The sequence below is a fragment of the Puma concolor genome, chromosome C1 (assembly GCF_028749965.1).
Source record: "Puma concolor isolate L17-30 chromosome C1, mPumCon1.1.hap2, whole genome shotgun sequence".
Classification (NCBI taxonomy): Eukaryota; Metazoa; Chordata; class Mammalia; order Carnivora; family Felidae; genus Puma; species Puma concolor.
Window position 1 is genome coordinate 188178794 of NC_141674.1, and position 21132 is coordinate 188199925.

The 21132-nt window shown below is 39.6% G+C and overlaps 1 protein-coding gene across 5 annotated transcripts; it reads left to right on the forward strand.

The window, feature by feature from the left end:
* Positions 1 to 4639: 4639 nt before the first annotated feature.
* Positions 4640 to 20896, forward strand: BZW1 (basic leucine zipper and W2 domains 1). 5 transcript variants are annotated; one of them, XM_086719239.1, is made up of 12 exons: positions 4640 to 4971; positions 6137 to 6210; positions 7966 to 8142; positions 10125 to 10219; positions 11438 to 11503; positions 12119 to 12254; positions 12925 to 13034; positions 13179 to 13349; positions 13828 to 13974; positions 14331 to 14469; positions 15829 to 15951; positions 16376 to 20896. In XM_086719239.1, the coding sequence occupies exons 2-12, from the start codon at positions 6147 to 6149 to the stop codon at positions 16405 to 16407; spliced, it is 1260 nt and encodes a 419-aa protein (XP_086575365.1). In that variant the 5' UTR covers positions 4640 to 4971; positions 6137 to 6146; the 3' UTR covers positions 16408 to 20896. The 5 variants fall into 5 exon arrangements, with proteins under 5 accessions (XP_086575365.1, XP_025768163.1, XP_025768162.1 ...); XM_025912378.2 differs by having other exon boundaries at positions 4640 to 4934; XM_025912377.2 differs by having other exon boundaries at positions 4641 to 4938.
* The last annotated feature ends 236 nt before the right edge of the window (positions 20897 to 21132 follow it).

A 21132-nucleotide genomic window follows, 5' to 3' on the forward strand; every position in this document is an offset into this window, starting at 1 on the left:
TTTTTAATTTTTTTTCAACGTTTTTTATTTATTTTTGGGACAGAGAGAGACAGAGCATGAACGGGGGAGGGGCAGAGAGAGAGGGAGACACAGAATCCAGGCTCCGAGCCATCAGCCCAGAGCCTGACCCGGGGCTCAAACTCATGGTCCGCAAGATTGTGACCTGGCTGAAGCCGGACACTTAACCGACTGCGCCACCCAGGCGCCCCTGCCATTACAGGATTCTTAACTGAGCACAGAAAGTCTGAATAACAAAGTCCTGCACAGCAGTAACAAAACAAAAGGCAATTTAAGGCAGACTTGGGCCTTGTCTTATGAGGCATTTCCTCAGAGATCTGATTTATCCCTCCTCTCCTTGAGCTCATTAACCTTAAACTCCTTAAACTTAACACTTTAAGCTCCTTAAATTGTTACACTAGTACAGCATTTATCAAGTAGGCATGCAGTACACTGTTAGGAACTACATTCAGTTTAAGGACAAATAACAAATCTACTAAAAGATATGGAACCCCAGTTATGAGCATTCGAAAGGTCTTTATCATGTAAAGCATCAGTACTCACATTTTACAGAGAGGTTAAGTGACTCATGTGAAATCTCAAAAACACCCAGGGACTAGATTCTCCTTTAAATATCTATACTCCAGGGCACTTGGGTGGCTCAGTTGGTTGAGTTGAGGGTCCAATTTTGGCTCAGGTCATAATCTCACAGTTCGCGGGTTCAAGCCCCACATCAGGCTTTCTACTCTCAGCACAGGGCCCACTTCAGATCATCTGTCCCCGTCTCTCCCTGTCCCTCCCCCACTTGCACACACACACACACACACACACACTCTCTCTCTCTCTCTCTCTCAAAAATAAATAAATATTTTAAAAAATAAATAAAAATAAATGTCTGTATTTCAGCATCCCTAAAAGAAAACCAGCTTGAAATTCCTTCTCACCCTTCTTTCTCCTCCATGGTCAGGTCTCCTCCATGAGAAGTACTAGCCATACCAAACCCATCCCATACTTACTAAAGCATGATGCTTGCTATACAGTGAGGCACTACTAAAATGAGTAAGAAATTGCCATTGCCATAAAGAATTTCAGTATAGAATAAAAGACAACTGCAAATACAAAAGTAGATTGAATATCAGAAAGCACAAAGTGCAAAGTTCAGAAAAGGAATATGTTTACATCAGCTGCAGTGATTAAGAAAGGCTTAAGGGAAGGGTAGTATTTGAGATAAGCCTTGAAATAATAAATGGGAGGGGCGCCTGGTTGGCGCAGTCGGTTGAGCGTCCGACTTCAGCCAGGTCACAATCTCGCGGTCCGTGAGTTCGAGCCCCGCGTCAGGCTCTGGGCTGATGGCTCAGAGCCTGGAGCCTGTTTCCGATTCTGTATCTCCCTCTCTCTCTGCCCCTCCCCCGTTCATGCTCTGTCTCTCTCTGTCCCAAAAATAAATAAATGTCGAAAAAAAAAAATTAAAAAAAAAAAAAAGAAATAATAAATGGGATTTTGACAGTAAAGAATGAGGAAAGGACATCTCAGTCTGATTAAAGCATAGAGTTCAGGTGTTTGGAAACTTTTCTGCTCGAGATACAGTTTATAAACATTTCCCAAGGGCATAAGTAAACTAGGCTGCCTGCCATATACGATTCCAAATGACCCCCTCCCTCTCTCACTTCCAGGAACATATATCAGCATGCAAATGAGTGAGAATGATCTTATAATAGATAATCTTCCATCTGCTTTACTTTTTAAAGGAAATCACTTGCTAAATTTAATATAGTTTTTAGTAAAAAATGCTTGCTACACCCCATGATGGATGGCAATTACAGGTTAAGAACCACCAGTGTGATGGGAAGTAAAGGTGAAAAATATTGGTCAGAACTATCCCTGGGTGATCTGGAGTACAAACCACAGCATGTAAATAGTGAAGAGATATGATTCAAGCGGCATTTGGGAAGATTATTCTAGAAGGGTGGAGAAAGGGATAGCACAGTTAGGAAGTTATTGCAAAAGCCCCAGTTACTTAGGGGTAATAGAGGCCTAAATGAAGATATTACTGGAAAAAGATGATTGAGTTGAGAAATGTGACAAATATAGAAGATAAGCCTTGTGAGGTCAGAGGTCTAACTTGTTACCTCTGTGTCTCTAGTGGTCTTTAGTTCAGCAACTATTTGTTGAATGGATAAGATCTTGGTGGCAAGACAGTAATGCTACAGCAGTGCAGCCAGAATGCCTGGGTTCAAATTAAGCTCTTCCATTTACTAGTTATATGACCTTGGGTAAGTTACTTGACCTCTCTATGCCTCAGTCTTCCCATCTATTAAATGGGGCTAATGATGGAGTCTAGATCATAGGGTAGGGTTTTTTTCTAATGTTTATTTATTTTTCTGAAAGAGAGACAGAGCGTGAGCAGGGAAGGAGCAGAGAGAGAAGGAGACACAGAATCTAAAGTAGGCTCCAGGCTCTGAGCTGTCAGCATAGAGCCTGATGCGGGGCTCAAACTCATGAACCAAGAGATCATGACCTGAGCCGAAGTCAGATGCTTAATTGACTGAGCCACCCAGGTGCCCCAATCATAGGGTAGTTTTGAGGATTAAATAAGGCGGAGTGCTTAGAAGAATACATGACACATATATCTGCCACGTAACAGTAACTATTCTTATTAGTAAAACATTGTGCCTTTAACAGAACTTCAGAAGTGAGAAAAACAGTTTAGGGGTAAGGGTACAAAGAGTGTTTAGTTTGGCATTTAGTGGAGCTACCAGATAGGCCTTGGGGAAAAGGCTTACACTGAGGAATCTGACTCTTGCCACTTCTCTGCGCTCCCCATAGTCCTCCCATCTCCCACCAAGATCCAGTCACACTAGCCCCTTTCAGTTCCTCCAACAGGTCAGGTTTTTCCTACCTCAGGACCTTCCCACTGTCATTCCCTCAGCCTAGAAGGATAGAGAGCCTTGACAAATATGTAATGATTCAATAGCATTTGGCATTCTTTTAAAAGTTAACTCCAGGGCACCTGGGTGGCTCAGTTGGTTAAGCGTCTGACTTTGGTTCAAGTCATGAACTCACAGTTTGTGGGTTCGAGCCCCGCATCAGGCTCTGTGCTGACAGCTCACAGCCTGGAGCCTGTTTCAGATTCTGTGTCTCCCTCTCTCTCTGCCCCTCCCCTGTTCATGCTCTGTCTCTGTCTCCAAAATAAACATTAGAAAAAAAGTTTTTTTAAGTTAAATCCAGGGGCACCTGGGTAGCTTAGTCAGTTAAGTGTCTGACCAGCTCAGGTCATGATCTCACTGTTTGTGGGTTCTAGCCCCGTGTTGGGCTCTGTGCAGACAGCTAGGAGCCTGTAGCCTGCTTTGGATTCTGTCTCCCTCTCTCTCTGCCCCTCCCCTGCTCATGCATGCTCTCTCTCAAAAACAAACTTTTTTTTTTAATTTAAAAAATAAAAAAATCAAAGTTAAATCCCTACAAATGTATAACGTAAGAAAGCAAGGTGGAATAAGATAAAAGGAATGAGCACAGAAAAGAGGAACAGCAATTGCAAAGGACTATCCAGGGAGGTAACCAGGATAATTGGAATGAAGTTTTTAAGGAGATGGGTAATGTTCTAAATGCTCAGAGGAGGAAAGGAAGATGGGGATCACTGGATTTGGCAATAATTCTGAGGAAGAACTCTGAGAAAGTAATTGTCCACGATGTTGAGAGGGGAAGGCAGCAGAGGTCAGATAGTTAAATAAATCAACTAATATAAACTGATTTACCAAAAATGTTTGATAAGAGAGAGAAGCAGAGTGCAGGGAAGATGACTGTAGCAACAGACCCTGTTTTTAGGGTTTGGGTGGGATTTTTTGGTAGAAGGATAATAACAATGGAGAGGCAAACAAACTAAGACACAAACGGAATAAAAACATGAGGCTAGATCTTGGAGACATTGTGCATCTCTGCAGTTTTAATGCCCACAGTGCTTTTCACACGTGTTACCTTGTCCCTCAACTCTCTGATGATACATCCTCTAATTCAGTGGTTCTCAAAAGTGTAGTCCCTAGACCAGCATCATCAGCATCAGAGGGAACTTGTTAGAAAAGCACATTTTTGAGTCCTACAACAGATCTACATAATTGTGCGGGTTAGACCCAGCAATCTGTGTTTTAAAAAGTCCTCCAAGGGATTCTGAGGCTCTCCAGGTCCCCGCAAGGACCACACTCAGGAGAAAACGACAAAAGACCGCTGCAAGGAGTAGCGGCCACAGTTGGAGGGCAGAATTTTCTTCTGAACCTTCCATCTGGATCTCCCAACCTCCTAAGAGAGGCAGTGCACGACCCCAGCCAGCCAGCAGCACCGCAAAGCAAAGTCGCCCCGCTTCGGACTAGCCTGAGCGAGTTCTACTAACCCCAACGGGAGCGGAGGTCAGCTAAGGACCCTTAGCCAAGCTCAGCCACCGCCCTAGAAAGAGCCCGAGTGCACCAAGTACTCAGGCTTCGACTTCCGGCGGGGGGGGGGGGGGGGGGTCTACTGGGAGGGACTCCGGGCGGCCGTATCCAAATTCTTCAGGATTGGCGGGGATGGGGGGCGGGGTATTTGTTCTTCTAACCCCTCCGTGTGCTACGAGGCCGCAAGGGGCAGAGAAGGAAGAAAGGCTAGGACAGGATACGTTTCTGCAAAACCTTGAACCCAATAAAGGAACAAAGAAGACTTGAAAACCCTTCTCTCTGTCCTTTCCTACTTTCCCACCCCGAATCCCGAGGAATGGAAAAGGCGGAGGCTAAAGGCCTCGTCTACGGGGGACGCGGGGAGGACGCTTGAGGAAGAAATCTCGCGATAGGAGGCCGGCCGGGGCGGGGGTGACACCTCTTCCCTCCTCCTCGCGTTAGTTCCGGTCGCAGAGGAGACACCGCCGCAGTTGCTGCCACATCGGGGATTTCTGGCTCTTTTCTCTTCGCCTTAAAGTCGGTGAGGCGCGACGCTCGCTTGTCTCGGGACAAGGTTGTGGCCCTCAGTCGCCGGGCAGGGGGGTGGGGACCGGCAGGTCTGGTGTGGCCCGGCTTGAATGGGTCTGAGCCGCCGCCTGAGGCCAGGCCGGATCCGGGGCCTGGATTCGAGGGCCACTGCCGCCACCTCAGCAGGGAGGTCGAGGGTCTGCGGCCCGGACCGGGACGTGGGGCCCGGGGGTGCGCTGCGGCCCCAGAGACCGAGGGACCCCCCTCCCCCCAGCGGCCTTGCCTGGCCTGGGTAACAAAGCCGCTGCGGCCTCTGTTGGGTGATGTACGCGTGGGGGGTTCTGGCGGGAGGGGCGGGGGAGCAGCCACCACCTCTGCGGCCGCCTCCACCACCTCTGCTTTCGCTGGAGGGCGGGCGGATGTACGGGGCGGCGGGGCCCCCGGCGCGAAGCGCCTCGGCGCCTGTGGTCCGCTCGTTGCGGCGGCCGCCACCACCGGCGACGGGGTCAGTGGAGAAGGGGCTGCGGGCCGAGAGCTCGCCCCTGCGGCGCCCCGCAGGGGCCGAGGGGGTTCTGGGTGGGGGGTGGGTTATCTCGTTCGAGCGGCAGACGCAGGAAGGGTGTGGATAGGGAGACACGTGCTCGGGGAGGAGACTTGGATTGCAGGGTACGGGGCAAAGGAGGCTAGGCCGGCTCTCAGTTCATTTTGCAGGCTGGAGTGGTGCAAGCGGCCGCTGCAGTCACGGGCACAACTTCATAGGGTGGTGCTGCTCATAGGCCCACGGTAGAAAGGATTCACCCTTTGACGGTGTCTGAAAATCGACGTACACGTTTTGGATACCTCGCGGCAATGGTGGCAATCTCGCTTAGACTTCTGTGGTGCTTAGAAGTAGTGGAATATGCAGGCGAATTCAAAGAGGAACGAGGAGGAAACCAAACAATTATGTTTATGATGGGTGATTTGCCCCTAGTCACTATGGTGCTGCTATAAGGTCTTTTAAAAGGGTACTACACCGTACATCTTCAGAGTTTCTTGTAGGGAGAAATGCAGGATTTGAAGTTACATTAATTCTTGGTGTCTGCCCCAGGTACTGCCAGGCTGAAAGTGTTATATTTGATTTATATTGTGACTACACCAAGGTTTGATGCTTTGTTTTTAGAACAAAATGTTATGGCACTGATATTTTTAAGGCTTTATTTTCCTTTTCTTAGGGTGTCTTTTATGAATAATCAAAAGCAGCAAAAGCCAACGCTATCAGGCCAGCGTTTTAAAACCAGAAAAAGAGGTAAATATGTTTTAAAGTCTCTCTCCAAACTTCCAGAACAAGTTTGATATCTTGGTTTTTCTGCCAGGCAGTTGCTTAATAGTAAATCTTTTGAGAGAAAATATGAGAAAGGAACTTGAATTTCTAGTTGACTGCCATTTCAGATATACCCTTAGTATTTTTACTGCTTTTCTAAGCCTTTAGTTTTTAGTATCAACATATATATCTCTATAGTGAATGGTCTTTTTATTTTGAGGATAAAGTACCTTTTTTTTTTTTTAAGTATGGAGTGCATTTTCACTAGCTAAATTTTATTTAAGCAGACTTGCTTGAGGGGAAAAGTTAATTTATGAAAGGGAGCTCCTAATGCAATTGCTGGTTTTTCCCAAACTTTGTGAAGATTTCTGAGAGAAAAACCAGACTTTACACATGGAAGCTAATTATGGAACAGAGTTCACACTGTAATGTCTTTTGAAATTAAATATTTCTCACAGACAAGTACTAGAATTCTGTTAGCTTCTTCTCTCTATTAGTGGGTAGTTAGGTGAATATTCTGTAGCAAAGCACTTATTGGTGACACAAAGTTAAGTGGGGTGTGATCTCAGATATATTTTGTATTGGGCTTAATACTTTCACCAGGATTTTTCAGTGTTACTGTTCAAAAGCCACATTGACCTTATTTTACAGGAGATTTTGAGGAAATAGAACTGGGTCAGCTACGGGTTATAGATTGTTTTTTTCTACCCTGGGTAACAGACACTTTGAGATATATATTACATAATCTTTTGTAATCCCTGATCATAGACAGTCCTCTTGTAGTGGGGAGACTAAACAGTGATTTGATTCTAGTCTTTTCAGATTTCTCTAGATTTAACCTAAATAAATTTTCTCAAGAGGAGGAAGAGGAGTTGGAAACTGAGCAATTCAGCAGTAATAGGGAAAAGTCTGTATCCCCTTGAGGATGTGGTGATACCAAGTCATTTTATTGTTACTAGCATCAGGAAGAGGTGTCATTTCCCCAGTTCCACATTGAGATAACTCATGCCCTCCTAGTTCCTCATGGTGGGGTCCTGGGTAGCATGAACAATCATCCCAGTTTGCCTGGGACTGAAGACAGTTCTCAGGACCTAGGCTTTTCAGTGCTAACACAAAGTCTTGGGCAGACAGGGAGGAGTTGGTCACTCTAGGGCTGTGTGAAAATTAAGGTAGCATCTAACCTAGATAGGGAAGTCAACAAAGCTGGGTATGTCCCTAAAGCACTGTTAAGTACCAAATGAATGATTTAAAACAAACATACAAACATAAAGTGTTATGGGCATTTAAAGAAAAGAATCAAGAGCTCCAGCATTTAGACAGAATTTCACTCAAGAATAAAATTTACCTGAGGTTTAGAGGATGTCCTAAATTTCAGAAGAGCCCAGAGGCAATAGGAGAGCATTTGGAGTAGAAATTGCCTCCTGGCAGTAGGAACACACTAGCTCATTTAACTCATTTATGAGACTTGTGTGAAAAAAATAGTAGGAGAAAAGCCACACAATTCTTGTGACTAGGCAGTCATGCCTTGCATTTGCAGAGGATATGTGTAGTCTTTTATTGTGTCTGCTTGCTTTGCAGGTCTTGGGTAAGCTTTGTGTTTTGTTTTTTTCAGGTGTTGAAATAAATGAGATTGTGATACATGTGGTTAACTTATTCAGTAGTTACACTTTCATAAGGTGGTGGTTTCATGGCATTTTGGTAAGCCTTTTAAAACTAAATGTTGTGGGGTTTTCCCCCCAGATGAAAAAGAGAGGTTTGACCCTACTCAGTTTCAAGACTGTATTATTCAAGGCTTAACTGAAACTGGTACTGATTTGGAAGCAGTAGCAAAGTTTCTTGATGCTTCTGGAGCAAAACTTGATTACCGCCGATATGCAGAAACACTCTTTGACATTCTGGTGGCTGGCGGAATGCTGGGTAAGTGTCTGGGTTTTGTGGGAAATGTGATGTATAGAGATTATGTGGAATCCAGAACATGGACTATTTGACAAACCTGTCAAATTGGGGTGGCTTTGTTTTTGGCTTTTTTACTTTCTTAGGATTTTTCCATTCCCCCCCGCCCCCAGGTCATAGTAGTTTAGCAAATTATCTTGCTCTGTCTAGCTTTATAGTTGAAATCTGTTAGAAAATCATAACATTTGGAGATGACTTTTCTGATATGTACATCCCTACTACATCCCCAATCAGTAATTTTTCCAAACTGTGTTTGAACACTCTCCATTAATGGAGAAATCTTAGCCTCTTATGTAGTCTTATGAAATACTACTTCTGTATGCCTGAGGACTAATCCTACATTCTTCAGTACATTAGCCACAATCACTTAGAGTGTGGCTAATCTAAATTGAGATGTCCTATAAGTGTCAAATATACATTGAATTTTAAAGACTTGATATAAAAAAGAATGTAAGACATGTCAATAATATTTTGAATACTGAAATGTTAGAATCAATATTTTTGATATGTTGGATTAGAGTATATTAAAATTGCACCTTTTTTGGGGGGGGGTGGGGAGAGAAAGAGCCTGAGCCAGGGAGAGGGGCAGAGAAACTCATTTTTTTATAAGGAATAACTAAGACAGTTTACAGGTTTTCTTAATGTTTATTTATCTTTTGGGGGGCGGGGCACAGAGTGAGAGAATCCCAAGCAGGCTCTGCACAGAACCCAGTGTGGGGCTCAAACTCATGAAGTGTGAGATCATGACCTGAGCCAAAATCAAGAGTTGGACGCTTAACTGACTGAGCCACCCTAGGCACCCTCTGAGGAACTCTTAAGTAGGCTCCACGCCCAGCAGAGAGCCCTGACACACGTGGGGTTCTTAAAACTGCAAGATCATGACCTGAGCCGGAATCAAAAGTTGGGCACTTAACAGCCACCCAGGTGTCCCTGTTTTTAATATTTTTAATGAAGTTACTAGAAGATATAAAATTACATCATGTGGCTCACATTATGTTTCTGTTGCACAGCACTGCTCTAACTTCCACCTCCACCCTCACCAGCTCAGGATGTCTTAAAAGAATGTGTCATTTAGTTAAATATCTTCAAATGATGATGATAATTTCATTTCCATAGCTCTTTAAGACATTTCAAAATGTTTTCACAGTGATATGATATTGATCCTCAGGGCCAAGCTGCTAGAATCAGAACTCTTATTTGTAAGCCTGTGGAATGGAGGCTTAAAAGGCTTCAGTAACTTACATGCAGTCAAATAATTACTCAGTGGTGGAACCAAGAACTTAACGTTCATATGTTCTAATATATTCCATTATATTAGCAGTTTGTAGTAAGAAATATCTATTTTCTACTTACAATACTAACCCTAAATCTGCTTTTAAAATCCTTTCTTAAACCTTTACTAAGGAAATTTTCAAATATATCCTAAAGAGAATAGTAAAATGAACTTCTTGGCTGTTACCCTACTTAATTGTTAACAGTCTTAGTCTGGCTGTGTTCCCCCTGACTTCATCCCCCTCCCCCATATTTCAAAGTGTATATCAGACTCACTTTATCCATAAATACTTACAAATGTATATGAAAGATAAAGACTAACTTGTAAGTTTTTATGGCCCAGCCTCTTAGGAAACTTGAAGGGTTGTTTTCTGTATGGAAAGTTACATTATCAAAAGCAACTTAAAACATCACTTGAGTGACAGATTTGGTACTGTTGAATGGTTAATGCAGTGAGTTTAACTGGGTTGCTGAAAGGGGTTATTCTCTCAAGTTGTTTCACTTTATTCACCAACCAACCATGTTGCTTTTGAGATAGTGACTTTGCTCTCAGATCATCTTTTAGAATTTGTATCATTTTATTTTATAATGAGAATCCTTCCAGAAAGTAAGATTGAAATAATTACTAATTTTAAATGAAGGTCACTGCAAATTTTTTGTAAAATATACCTTAGCCCCAGGTGGTACACTGGCAGATGACATGATGCGTACAGATGTCTGTGTGTTCGCAGCACAAGAAGACCTAGAAACCATGCAAGCATTTGCTCAGGTAAATGAAACTATATATTTATTTCAGTTAGCTATTATCCATCTGAATAGGAGTAGTCTGCTTTTAAGAGGTTACAAATAGAAAGTTGAAAGAATCTGAACTGAAGATTTACTTTTTGGTGTAATATTAATGAACTAGAAATTTCAAATGTGTTGAGGAAAACAAAGTAGAAAAGATTGAATTATTTTCCTGTTTGTCCCTTTGGAATTAATCCATTTTTAAGGAAAACCCTCAAACTGAAAAGGAAAATCATTTCCTTGTCATTTCATTCAATTATTTCTGCCTGTAACTTTTTATTTTATTTTATTTTTAATTTTTTTTAATGTTTATTTATTTTTGAGACAGAGCATGAGCAGGGGAGGGGCAGAGAGAGAGGGAGACACAGAATCTGAACCAGGCTCCAGGCTCTGAGCTGTCAGCACAGAGCCCGACGCAGGGCTCGAACCCACGAACTGTGAGATCATGACCTGAGCCAAAGTCGGACGCTTAACCGACTGAGCCACCCAGGCGCCCCTGCCTGTAACTTTTTAAAGATGAATAAGGGGCGCCTGGGTGGTGCAGTCGGTTAAGCGTCCGACTTCAGCCAGGTCACGATCTCGCGGTCCGTGAGTTCGAGCCCCGCGTCGGGCTCTGGGCTGATGGCTCAGAGCCTGGAGCCTGTTTCCGATTCTGTGTCTCCCTCTCTCTCTGCCCCTCCCCCGTTCATGCTCTGTCTCTCTCTGTCCCAAAAATAAATAAACATTGAAAAAAAAATTTTTTTTTAAAAGATGAATGAGTTAATAGGCAGATTAGCTTACCAATCAAAATTTCATTCAAAGGTTTCATACATAGTTTGTGTTATTGTAAGCAAAGAATTCAAGTGCTCCTAACCTAGAAATTTGTTACCTATCTTTGGGAAAGTAGAACTATATTCTCTGATCTTATTCTGTTAATAATCCTACAGATGGGTAAATGACTTGTATTTAAGCAATAAATAGTCCTTGCTTTAATATCTGGCAATAAAAATCTATCGTGGGTGGCTATTAAAGTGTTATATTGTAAGTTTTGAGAGTTGACAGATTCTTCCCAAGTGGGCTTTTTAAATAGCTTGTAAATTCTTACATCCAGTGGAAGTTTCCCTTCTTTGATGCTCTAAAGATACTATGAGATACTTAGATCTTTTAGGAATCTGGCATGTGTAGATATCAAGTTATTAAATTCCATTACTGTTCTTCATAGGTTTTTAACAAGTTAATCAGGCGCTACAAATACCTGGAGAAAGGTTTTGAAGATGAGGTAAAAAAGGTATGAACAACAGTATGCTTTGTGGATACAGAAGGTTGGGGTCAAAGAGGGGAACATTAAATCTTAATTTTGCCACAGATTTGAGAGGATTTTAGGTATTTAGGTAGACTGTCATTGAAATGTGATTTGGAGGTGTATCATTTAGTTTAATTTGCTACACAGTGTTTCCTAGCTTTGTGTCCAAACAAGTGGCAAAAAACTAAAGACCAAAATGAGGTTTGTTCAAAAGATACAGTAAGATCAGAGCTAAGCAGATTGAGAAAGAAATTTAGCATATTTGCTATTGAAGTCTTAGATAGTCTATATATAGGTAGATGAAAAAATGTAGTAATGTTAATAGTAACATCAGGTTTCAACCTGTTCTAATTATTAACTCATGTAATACAGAAACCCTGTGAGGCAAGTTTTATTATCCACATATATATATGTGAGGAAACTGAGGCACAGAGGATAAGTAACTTGCTCAGGATCACTCAGCTAATGTTACTATAACTGAGACTAAAACTTGGATGGTTAGACCCCAGAGCCCACACTTTTAATCAGTATAGGTTGCTTTACTATGTCTCTTTATATAATACAGTTGCTCTTTTAACCTTTAACTATTTACTTTTATAGCTGCTGCTGTTCTTAAAGGGTTTTTCAGAGTCGGAGAGGAACAAGCTGGCTATGTTGACTGGTGTTCTTCTGGCTAATGGAACACTTAATGCATCCATTCTTAATAGCCTTTATAATGAGAATTTGGTTAAAGAAGGTAATCAGCCTTTAGTAAAGAATTGTCTTTAGTTGTGTGAAGGTGAGGATACCAAAGAGCATGAAAGATGTACTGATATAAAAACTAGGATATAACTTACATAGATTTGATTTGTGTGATAGTCTTAGTTTTTTAACTATCTTTAAATTTAATAAAATAAAACTCATTAGATATTTAATATATACCTTTGGCTATCTTTACGTATATACCAGATGTGGTTATAACTTAAAAAGAGAAATGCCAGGGAAACCCAGAAAGATTAATTCCAGTTGGGAGACTTGGGAAAGTCAGAGAAAGTGACTTTAGGGAAAATGTCAAGCCAAAAAGAAAATAAGTTGCCTGATGTAATTTTCATAGTTAAATAATTCTGTTAAAATAAAAACAAAACTTTTTTAAAACTAGACTACTGAGTGCTTAATGTGCCCTATTTCCCACAACAGCCCTGTCAAGTGTAAGAACTGTTACACTCACTTTACACATTAGAAAGCAGTTTAATAACTAAAAGTACCTAACTAGCAAATGAGACAATAGAGAAATTGGAGTGAAATGGTAAGCAGCTTAGTGGCAGAGGGAAGTTTGGGGATAAAGGGAGTAAGTCTGTGGTTGAAATGGGGAGATAGAATGGTTGAAATCCACTTGTTTCTGCTAAGTAAGCTCTTTTGTTCTACAGGGGTTTCAGCAGCTTTTGCTGTAAAGCTCTTTAAATCATGGATAAATGAAAAAGACATCAATGCAGTAGCTGCAAGTCTTCGGAAAGTCAGCATGGATAACAGACTGATGGTTTGTAACTTTTTTCATTCTTCCCCTTCTTGCCAACACTTAAAGTGTAACAAGGGAACTTTCTCATTTCTAATCTGTGAAAAGAAGTGGTTTTTTATTAATACGATTTAAAGACCACTTGACCAGATTAAATTCTCCTTTCAGGAACTTTTTCCTGCCAATAAACAAAGTGTTGAACACTTCACGAAGTATTTTACTGAGGCAGGCTTGAAAGAACTTTCAGAATATGTTCGGAATCAACAAACCATAGGAGCTCGAAAGGAACTCCAGAAAGAACTTCAAGAACAGATGTCCCGTGGTGATCCATTTAAGGATGTAAGATATTTTTGTTTAAACCATCTTTACGAACTAACTAGAACTTAAATAAAATTTTGGAAAAAATAAGCCATCTCATGATTTTTTATTCACTTGAGAAGCTTTAAGGTATTTCACCAGAGTGAGTTTTAATTAGTGGCTGTTGAATTATGTGCTGGGGCTTTTCATTAGCCTTTTTCACATTTAATGCTTTACTAGTGCCCAGAAATTATAGGGCTTAGGGATTTTGTAGGGTTCAAGCAGTTTTCAATAGGTTTTATGTTTCCATCTCCATCCTTTTCCAGCTGGTTTGCCTGTGTGTAAATTAAGGCTTGGACTAGAGGTCCATCCCTTCCAGTTCTAAAAGTTCTCTGATTATATGTGGTACACGTGTGGTTCCATTGCCAGTTGTGTTTTTATGTTTTTGTAAAAGGTCTAAGATTGATGCGTAGAGTATACATATCAAAACTGATTTACTAAATTGGGATTCTTTTTGCAGATAATTTTGTATGTCAAGGAGGAGATGAAAAAAAACAACATCCCAGAACCTGTTGTCATTGGAATAGTCTGGTCCAGCGTAATGAGCACTGTGGAATGGAACAAAAAGGAGGAGCTTGTAGCGGAGCAAGCCATCAAGCACTTGAAGGTAAGTCTGACTTCACCTTTCTTTGGTTCACGGTTTAAAAACAAATACATGTTTAAAAATAGCATTGGCCTGAAATTTGTTGTTTGCTTTTGAGGGAGTATTGGAAAATATGAGCATTCCTTATTTATTCTCTAAAATATTAACATTGTATTGACAGTTGTCTGGAATCCCTGGTGCAGACAGTATAGCTTGGTTGGCTTAGTTGCTTAGAGAGCCTTCTGCTTAATTTGTTTCCATTACATAGAATATAATTTACAGTGATTTTGAAAGATCTGTTATGTTCTGTATTTTAGGAATTTTGAAATGGCTGGTCATTATAAGAAGTGACTACATTTTTTCTCTTTTCCCTTTAAAAGCAATACAGCCCTCTACTTGCTGCCTTTACTACTCAAGGTCAGTCTGAGCTGACTCTGTTACTGAAGATTCAGGAGTATTGCTATGACAACATTCATTTCATGAAAGCCTTCCAGAAAATAGTGGTGCTTTTTTATAAAGGTAATTTAAATTTTGGATTTTGTGAATACATTTAATAAAAATCCTAAAATACTCCTCTAATAATTTCAGTGAGTCTGAACATTAGCTCCATAAAATATTTTACTCTAATCATAGGACTGAATTGTCTCTAATTGAATTGGGTGCTTTTTAGTGTATTAATATCCAAAACATCTTTAAACCTTATTAATAAGTTAAAATCTAAAACTTTCTTGGTGTGGCCTCAAACTTTGTTTCCTGTTCTCTACCAGTTCTCTTCCCCAGACACACTCTTCACATCTCTGTAGTCTTTGGCCCAAGTTGACTTCCCTTCTTCACTCTACCCCATTAGCCATCTTGTCCTTCAAGATCAGTTCAAAATACTCTGGTAAAACCTTCTATTTCAGTTATTATTCCCTTTTCTGTGATCCCTATTTCAGAAAACTGATCTAAAGTGGTTAATAAAGATAAGGACTTTGTTGGGAGAGAGCCCATTGCAATATATGTAGATTACTATCGTTGTTAATAATGTTTGGGTGTTTTTAAACATCTGTTTTTGAGAGCATGCTCGTGAGTGGGCGAGAGGCAGAGATAGAGGAACAGAGGATCTGAAGTGGATTCTGTGCTGAAAGCAGTGAGCCAAATGCACAGCTTGAACTCAAAAACTGAGGTCATGACCTGAGCCAAAGTTGGACACTCAACAGACTGAACCACCCAGGCACCCCTGTTTTTTTGTTTTTTTGTTTTTTTGTTTTTTTAAGGGAGAGAGAGAGAGTGTGCACACGCATGCAAGCTGGGAGGATCCCAAGCAGGCTCCACGCTATCAGCTTAAGCTCAGAACCTATGAGATCATGACCTGAGCCGAAACCAAGAGTCAGATGCTTAACCTGCTGAGTTTAATGAATTATTGATCAAGTATCACTGATTACTTAATCACAAGGTTTCTCAACCTTGGTATTCCAGATATTTTGCGCCATTTAACTCTTGTTCGTAACAATCTTGTGCCTTATAGACTATTGAGTAGCATTTCTCCTCAGTGTAACAATCAAGAATGTCTCTAAACATTGTCAGATGTCCCAGCACGGGGATGGGGTGTGTAAAGTTGCCTTCAGTTGAGAAAGTCACTGGTTTAGTGAGTGTTTTTCCTAGCTGTAGGTTCCTATGTTGGCAAGAAGTTGACAAAACATTTCTTTATGTAGGTTTCTCATTTTATCTTTTCTATTTTTCTTTAAAAATTGAAGAAACCAGTTGAGTGTTCTGAATACAATTATTGTTTTTACTTGACTTCAGTAGGCTATTTTTTACCATGCACACATCTGTACCTTACGTGGCATCTGACTCTGCCTGAAAAACTCCCAGATGTAATGATAACTCTCTTTCTAGCTGAAGTCCTGAGTGAAGAGCCCATTCTGAAGTGGTATAAAGATGCTCATGTTGCAAAGGGGAAAAGTGTCTTCCTTGAGCAAATGAAAAAGTTTGTAGAGTGGCTCAAAAATGCCGAAGAAGGTAAGTCTTTTGCTTGGTGCAGTTTGTTTGGTAAGCCGGAGAACTAATTTTAATGTGGCCATTATATATGCCACCTTTTTTTATTCATATACCATTTTGTACCTTGAATACAGACTTTCATTCATTTCTGACAGATCTGCAAATACTCATTTACTTTAAGGCAGGTAGGGAGAGCTTGACTTTAAATATTGAAGTATTTTGATGGCGTGGCCATTAGACATTCTGAGGAGGAAAATTGAAAAGATTGAGACTATTTAATATTCATGAATTTTGAGATTTATAAATGAAGGCTTGTGAATATCCTCATAGTGGGGGATTATTAATAATATATCTTAATTATATTAAAAATCTTCAAAGTTATAAATGGGAACTTTTGTTTTCTTTTATTATATAATGCTTGACTGCATCTTTTCCCCTTTTCTAGAATCTGAGTCTGAAGCTGAAGAAGGTGACTGAATTTTGAAACTACACCCCTCAGTAAAGCAAACAGGAGTTGTAGATAAAATGTCATGTCTCATGTGTCCTGGTTCTTACATCTTCCTACCTCCCTATATCAAGCATGATATAAGGGCTTTCATGGCAAATTTTATTTTAAATGTTTCTGTGGTTACTGGAAATGTTGGGTTTAGTTTCTAAAACCATGTTTTAAGTAGCTACAGGAGCTATAGATTTGAATCTAATGTTGCATTAGTCTTTTCAGTTATCTTCTACCTCCTGTATTTTCTACTGTAATAATGTAATTTAAGGCCTTCCACAATGAACAGTTCACTTTATTCCCTGGGTTTTCTATATAAACAGTTTTCAAGATATGATTTGGTTAAAAATAATTTGTTATAAAAATTCTGTTTGCAAATTAAACTGTAAAAGTATCCAAAGTCTCAAAAGGCAATGATTTGTGTGATAATTTGGTATGCCCAAAGCCCTGCTCATCAATGAAAATCTCATATACAGTAATTGAATTCATTAACATGAATCTTGAGTATTTGGACCGTTGCTTGCATGTTGGTATTTTCTTGCATTTTTAACCCTGGATGTCCTTGAGCTCAATTGTTTGCTCTCTGGTTTTTATTCTTTAGTAAAGCCATGGAGAACAAGCTTGAAAGTGAGTTGTTTGGGAAATTGTGTATGACAGAGGTGGTGGGAAGAAGAAAGTTGAGCTTGTTCTCGTTAAAAACTTTTGCATTCAGTTTGTATCTTTCCAGGCAAAACCAATGGATATTCTTTTCATACAGCCATTTTCAAATGTACCTTAGAAAAATCTTGTCATTTAAAGTATTTTACGCTTGTCATGCACTTAGATTGAAAGGAAAGGGACTCATAAAATAATGTGAGTGCCTACCTGGCTCAGTTAGAAGAGAGCATGTGAATCTTAATCTCACCATGGATTCGAGCCTCACATTGGGTGCAGAGATTACTTTTTTAAAAAAATAAAAATAGTATGAGTAAAGAAAGTGACTATCAAATCCCAGGAAGTTGTTAAATATTAAGTGGTCAGCATGTTCTGAGACTCTAAAATGTAACTCATTTCCTCTTGCCTTAGAGTATTTGTTGTAAAGAATGAAGTGCAATGATGATACATTCCCACTTGATCATGTTGGATCAACTTCATTCTCTTGACATCCTTTTAAATAACTCAAGCATCTGGCTATTAACATACCCTAGTTTCCATCTTTTTAAATTGCCATGAGCCAAATATCTCTTATATACAATTGATCCATTTATTTCAATGGCTGCCTTTTAATTTCCATCTTTCTTTTCTTGCTGCTACCCATATATATATTATATATATGTTATATATATATATTATATATATATAAATATAATATATATATATATATATGTAGTCATTAGAAAACAAAAAAATGACCACCACTTTGGTGGAGAGACTTCATATTAATAAAGTGAACATTTTGAAAGGGTTTTTTTTTTGTTGGGAAAAGAAACCAACTTAGAATGATGCCACCAGACTGAATGGAATTTGCCCCTTTCAAAGGTGCCGTTCTTAGGAGCCAAGAATTCGGTGTTTAAAAGTTCATCTTGAGGGAATATGTGTAATATAATTTGAAGTAAAGGTGTAGTGACCTTATGAAGAACATAACTGATACCATTATGAATGGGGTGAAATTGTTAAAGGAATAACTTTGATAGTTTTAATGCACAGGCAAAATATTCACTAGGTTTCTACATAGTGATCTGCTTTTACTTTGTAATTTGTAGTCCTCAAAAGACTTTTTTTCAAAAATAATAAAGTCCATCCTTACACCTAGGTTATAGGTCAGTCTTCTTTAGTTTTTTGTTGTTTTTTTTTTGTGTGTGTGTATTCCGTGTTTATACCTAGGAATAGCTGTACGTTATGCGTTCAGACAACGTCTCTACTGTGCAAGCATTTAATAATCGTCCTTTTCATCCTATGATTCCCTAACTGTAACACCCACACAGAATTCCAGTGTAGCGGAAACTACATTAATATTTCTATAGCCAAACCATTGCATGTTACTGTCGTACAAAGTGTACCCTATTTTATTATATACTGTGTATAGTGAAAGAGTGTGTAGTCTTCCAGAACTACATTATGATCTTTGTCTGATCATAGTTTTTTTCTTCATAATGACAAAGTAGTATTTACTTACTACAATGTTATAGTAAATGGATAAGTCACCTGTGATAGTATAAAGAAAGGGAATGCTTCCTAAAGACTACAGATTTTCATTTTGAATTATAAGTGGAATTTTGGAACTTGGCTGCCAATGCCCACCTATGGCCTCAAATATTTACTGCTTAATCTAGATGTTAAAATTGTACTTGTAATTATAATTGGATAATGTTAGCTGATTTTCCTAACTTGGTGTCAGTTTCCAAGGATAAGTCGTCTTTTAAGTGCCATAATTAAATGTTTAGAGCTGATCCTAAGTTTCTTAATTATTCTGGGAGTATTATCCTAGAGATACTTGTTTGTTCTTACGAAAACTCCAAATACAAAAATGCCACAGGAAATTTTGACATAGCATAGTGATGGTGGGGAGAGGAAATGCGTGTGACTAAGAGATGTATCTGCGTTGTACATGACAAAGAATAAGGGTGATTGGGGGGGAGCCCTTCTCGGGTGGTATCACCCCTATTGTGACCTAGTGTATCTTTTTAAAGGGGAGGGGACCTAAAGATAAACATTTTCATTGGCAGATATATCTTTATGTGTATCCATATCCTGAGGCAGTATTTTAATCATTTCCCATTGGTTTTGAAGATTTTAACAGATTGTTGATTGTAACTGTATCGTAAGTAGAATCATTTGGAATTCTAATCTATAAAAATGAATTAAAATCCTGTGTAGCAGTTTATAATTAAAGTTGCTAGGCATAACGCTTAGATAATGGTATTGAAATTTTACTGATGAAACTACAGGAGATTCAGGAAATGACAACTGTTGGTTGGCTTTAAGTGTAACATGCCAAAATTTTAGTGTGTAGTATTACTTGGACTACTGAATGACCTTTGTAAAAATTTTCCTCAGATGCTATTTACAGGTGCCATGTAAAATAGGTAAAGCATTTGTGAGAGTTCTGGTAAATTGCCTTGCTATGATTTTTTTATGTAAAGTAGTAAGTAGTCCTTTAGTATTGATATAAAGTGTTTCTGTTTATCAGCTTACTGAGGCCTAAAGGTTTAAAATATAATTAAATAATAGGTTGTTCAGTGGGCTTTATTTAGGTGGACTCTAGTAGATGTGATAAGTACTTTTGACTTCAAAATAATGAATTTATAATTGGCTTCTGTTTAAAAACGAATTGCAGTGGATATGAGCAAAACCCAATCTTTTTTTTTTTTTTTAATGTTTTATTTTTATTTATTTTGAGAGAGAGGATCTCAAGCAGGCTCCACATTGTCCACGCATTGAGCCTGACGTGGGGCTCAATCTCACAAACCGTGAGATCATGACCTGACCTGAAAATGAAGAGTCAGCCTCTTGACCAACTGGGCCACCCAGGCACCCCTGACCTAAACCCAGTCTTACCCATACAGTTATACATTAACTACGAAACTTGGTGTGGATCAGAAAGGTTTCCCAACCCCCTTTCCTTCCCTACTTCCCCCCCCCCCCCCCCCCCGTTTTAACTGGGCAATTAGCAGCCATATCAAATCCAACCTTTTTGATTTCCATGCATTTATATTTTTTTCTTTAGAATTATAGTCTCCTCTCTCCCAATAATTGAAAAAAGGATGAGGATACTTTACAGATGCACTCAGTCACTGTCAATTTAGTAACTTTTAAAAACCTTATATAAATTAAAAGCTCAACTGTTTGTAGTGCCCTAGAGGAAACACTAGTAAAAAATCTGCCAAGTCCTTTGTTTTGTAGACTGTCTAGAGGGACCAAGACCTTGTTCAAACTATGATCAGAATGTCCATGGTTGTATTAGTGCAGGCTTGGGAACTATGCATTAAGTGTATACAGTGAATTTGGGGTGTTACAAAGTTATCAGATACAGTTGAGCTGTTCCATTTCAGGAGTTTCTGGTCTGTGTGACCATTTTACAATACTGAAGGGAAAAAAGTTTAAACCTTTTTTTTTTTTTTCTTTTTTAGTTAAAATTTCGAAGGCTGTGCTTAAACACTTGACTTAGAGGTAAACCTATTGTGTGACCCATTACAGACTGCAGCCTCTATTACTTCAAAAATCTGTTTTGTGTTCTCTGGCATCTTAAGAATATTTTCTCTGTAAATACACCTCATTTCCATTCTAGTTAGGAGTAACGGACCCCGGCATGGCAAACAGTTGAAGAGCGGAGAAAACTGGATAGCTGATACTACAGATAGTTGTTGGACCACCTCCAGTCCAGCCATCCAAACCAGTAATTCCATTGCTGCATTATTTGTGTTAACTGTGAAATTGGCTTCTTGTCTGTACCCTTGAAGTTGAATAAAATTTCATGAGATTCCTTGTTAACTTAGAGAAGCAATGACTATTGTTGCATTGGTTGTTGTATGCTAATAACCTATAAGCACTGGAGTTGCTTCTGGCTCCAGTCCTTGTCCTAGTCCTTCCAGTTTTTCCCCTGGCGTTTTGAATACCATTGAAAGGCCTATTCCTCTTTTTTTTTGTCTGGACCACTTTGGCTGTTGTTTGGCTCACATGTACTTCAAACTTCTCCAAATGCTCAAAAACTGCAATCATTTCTCTTC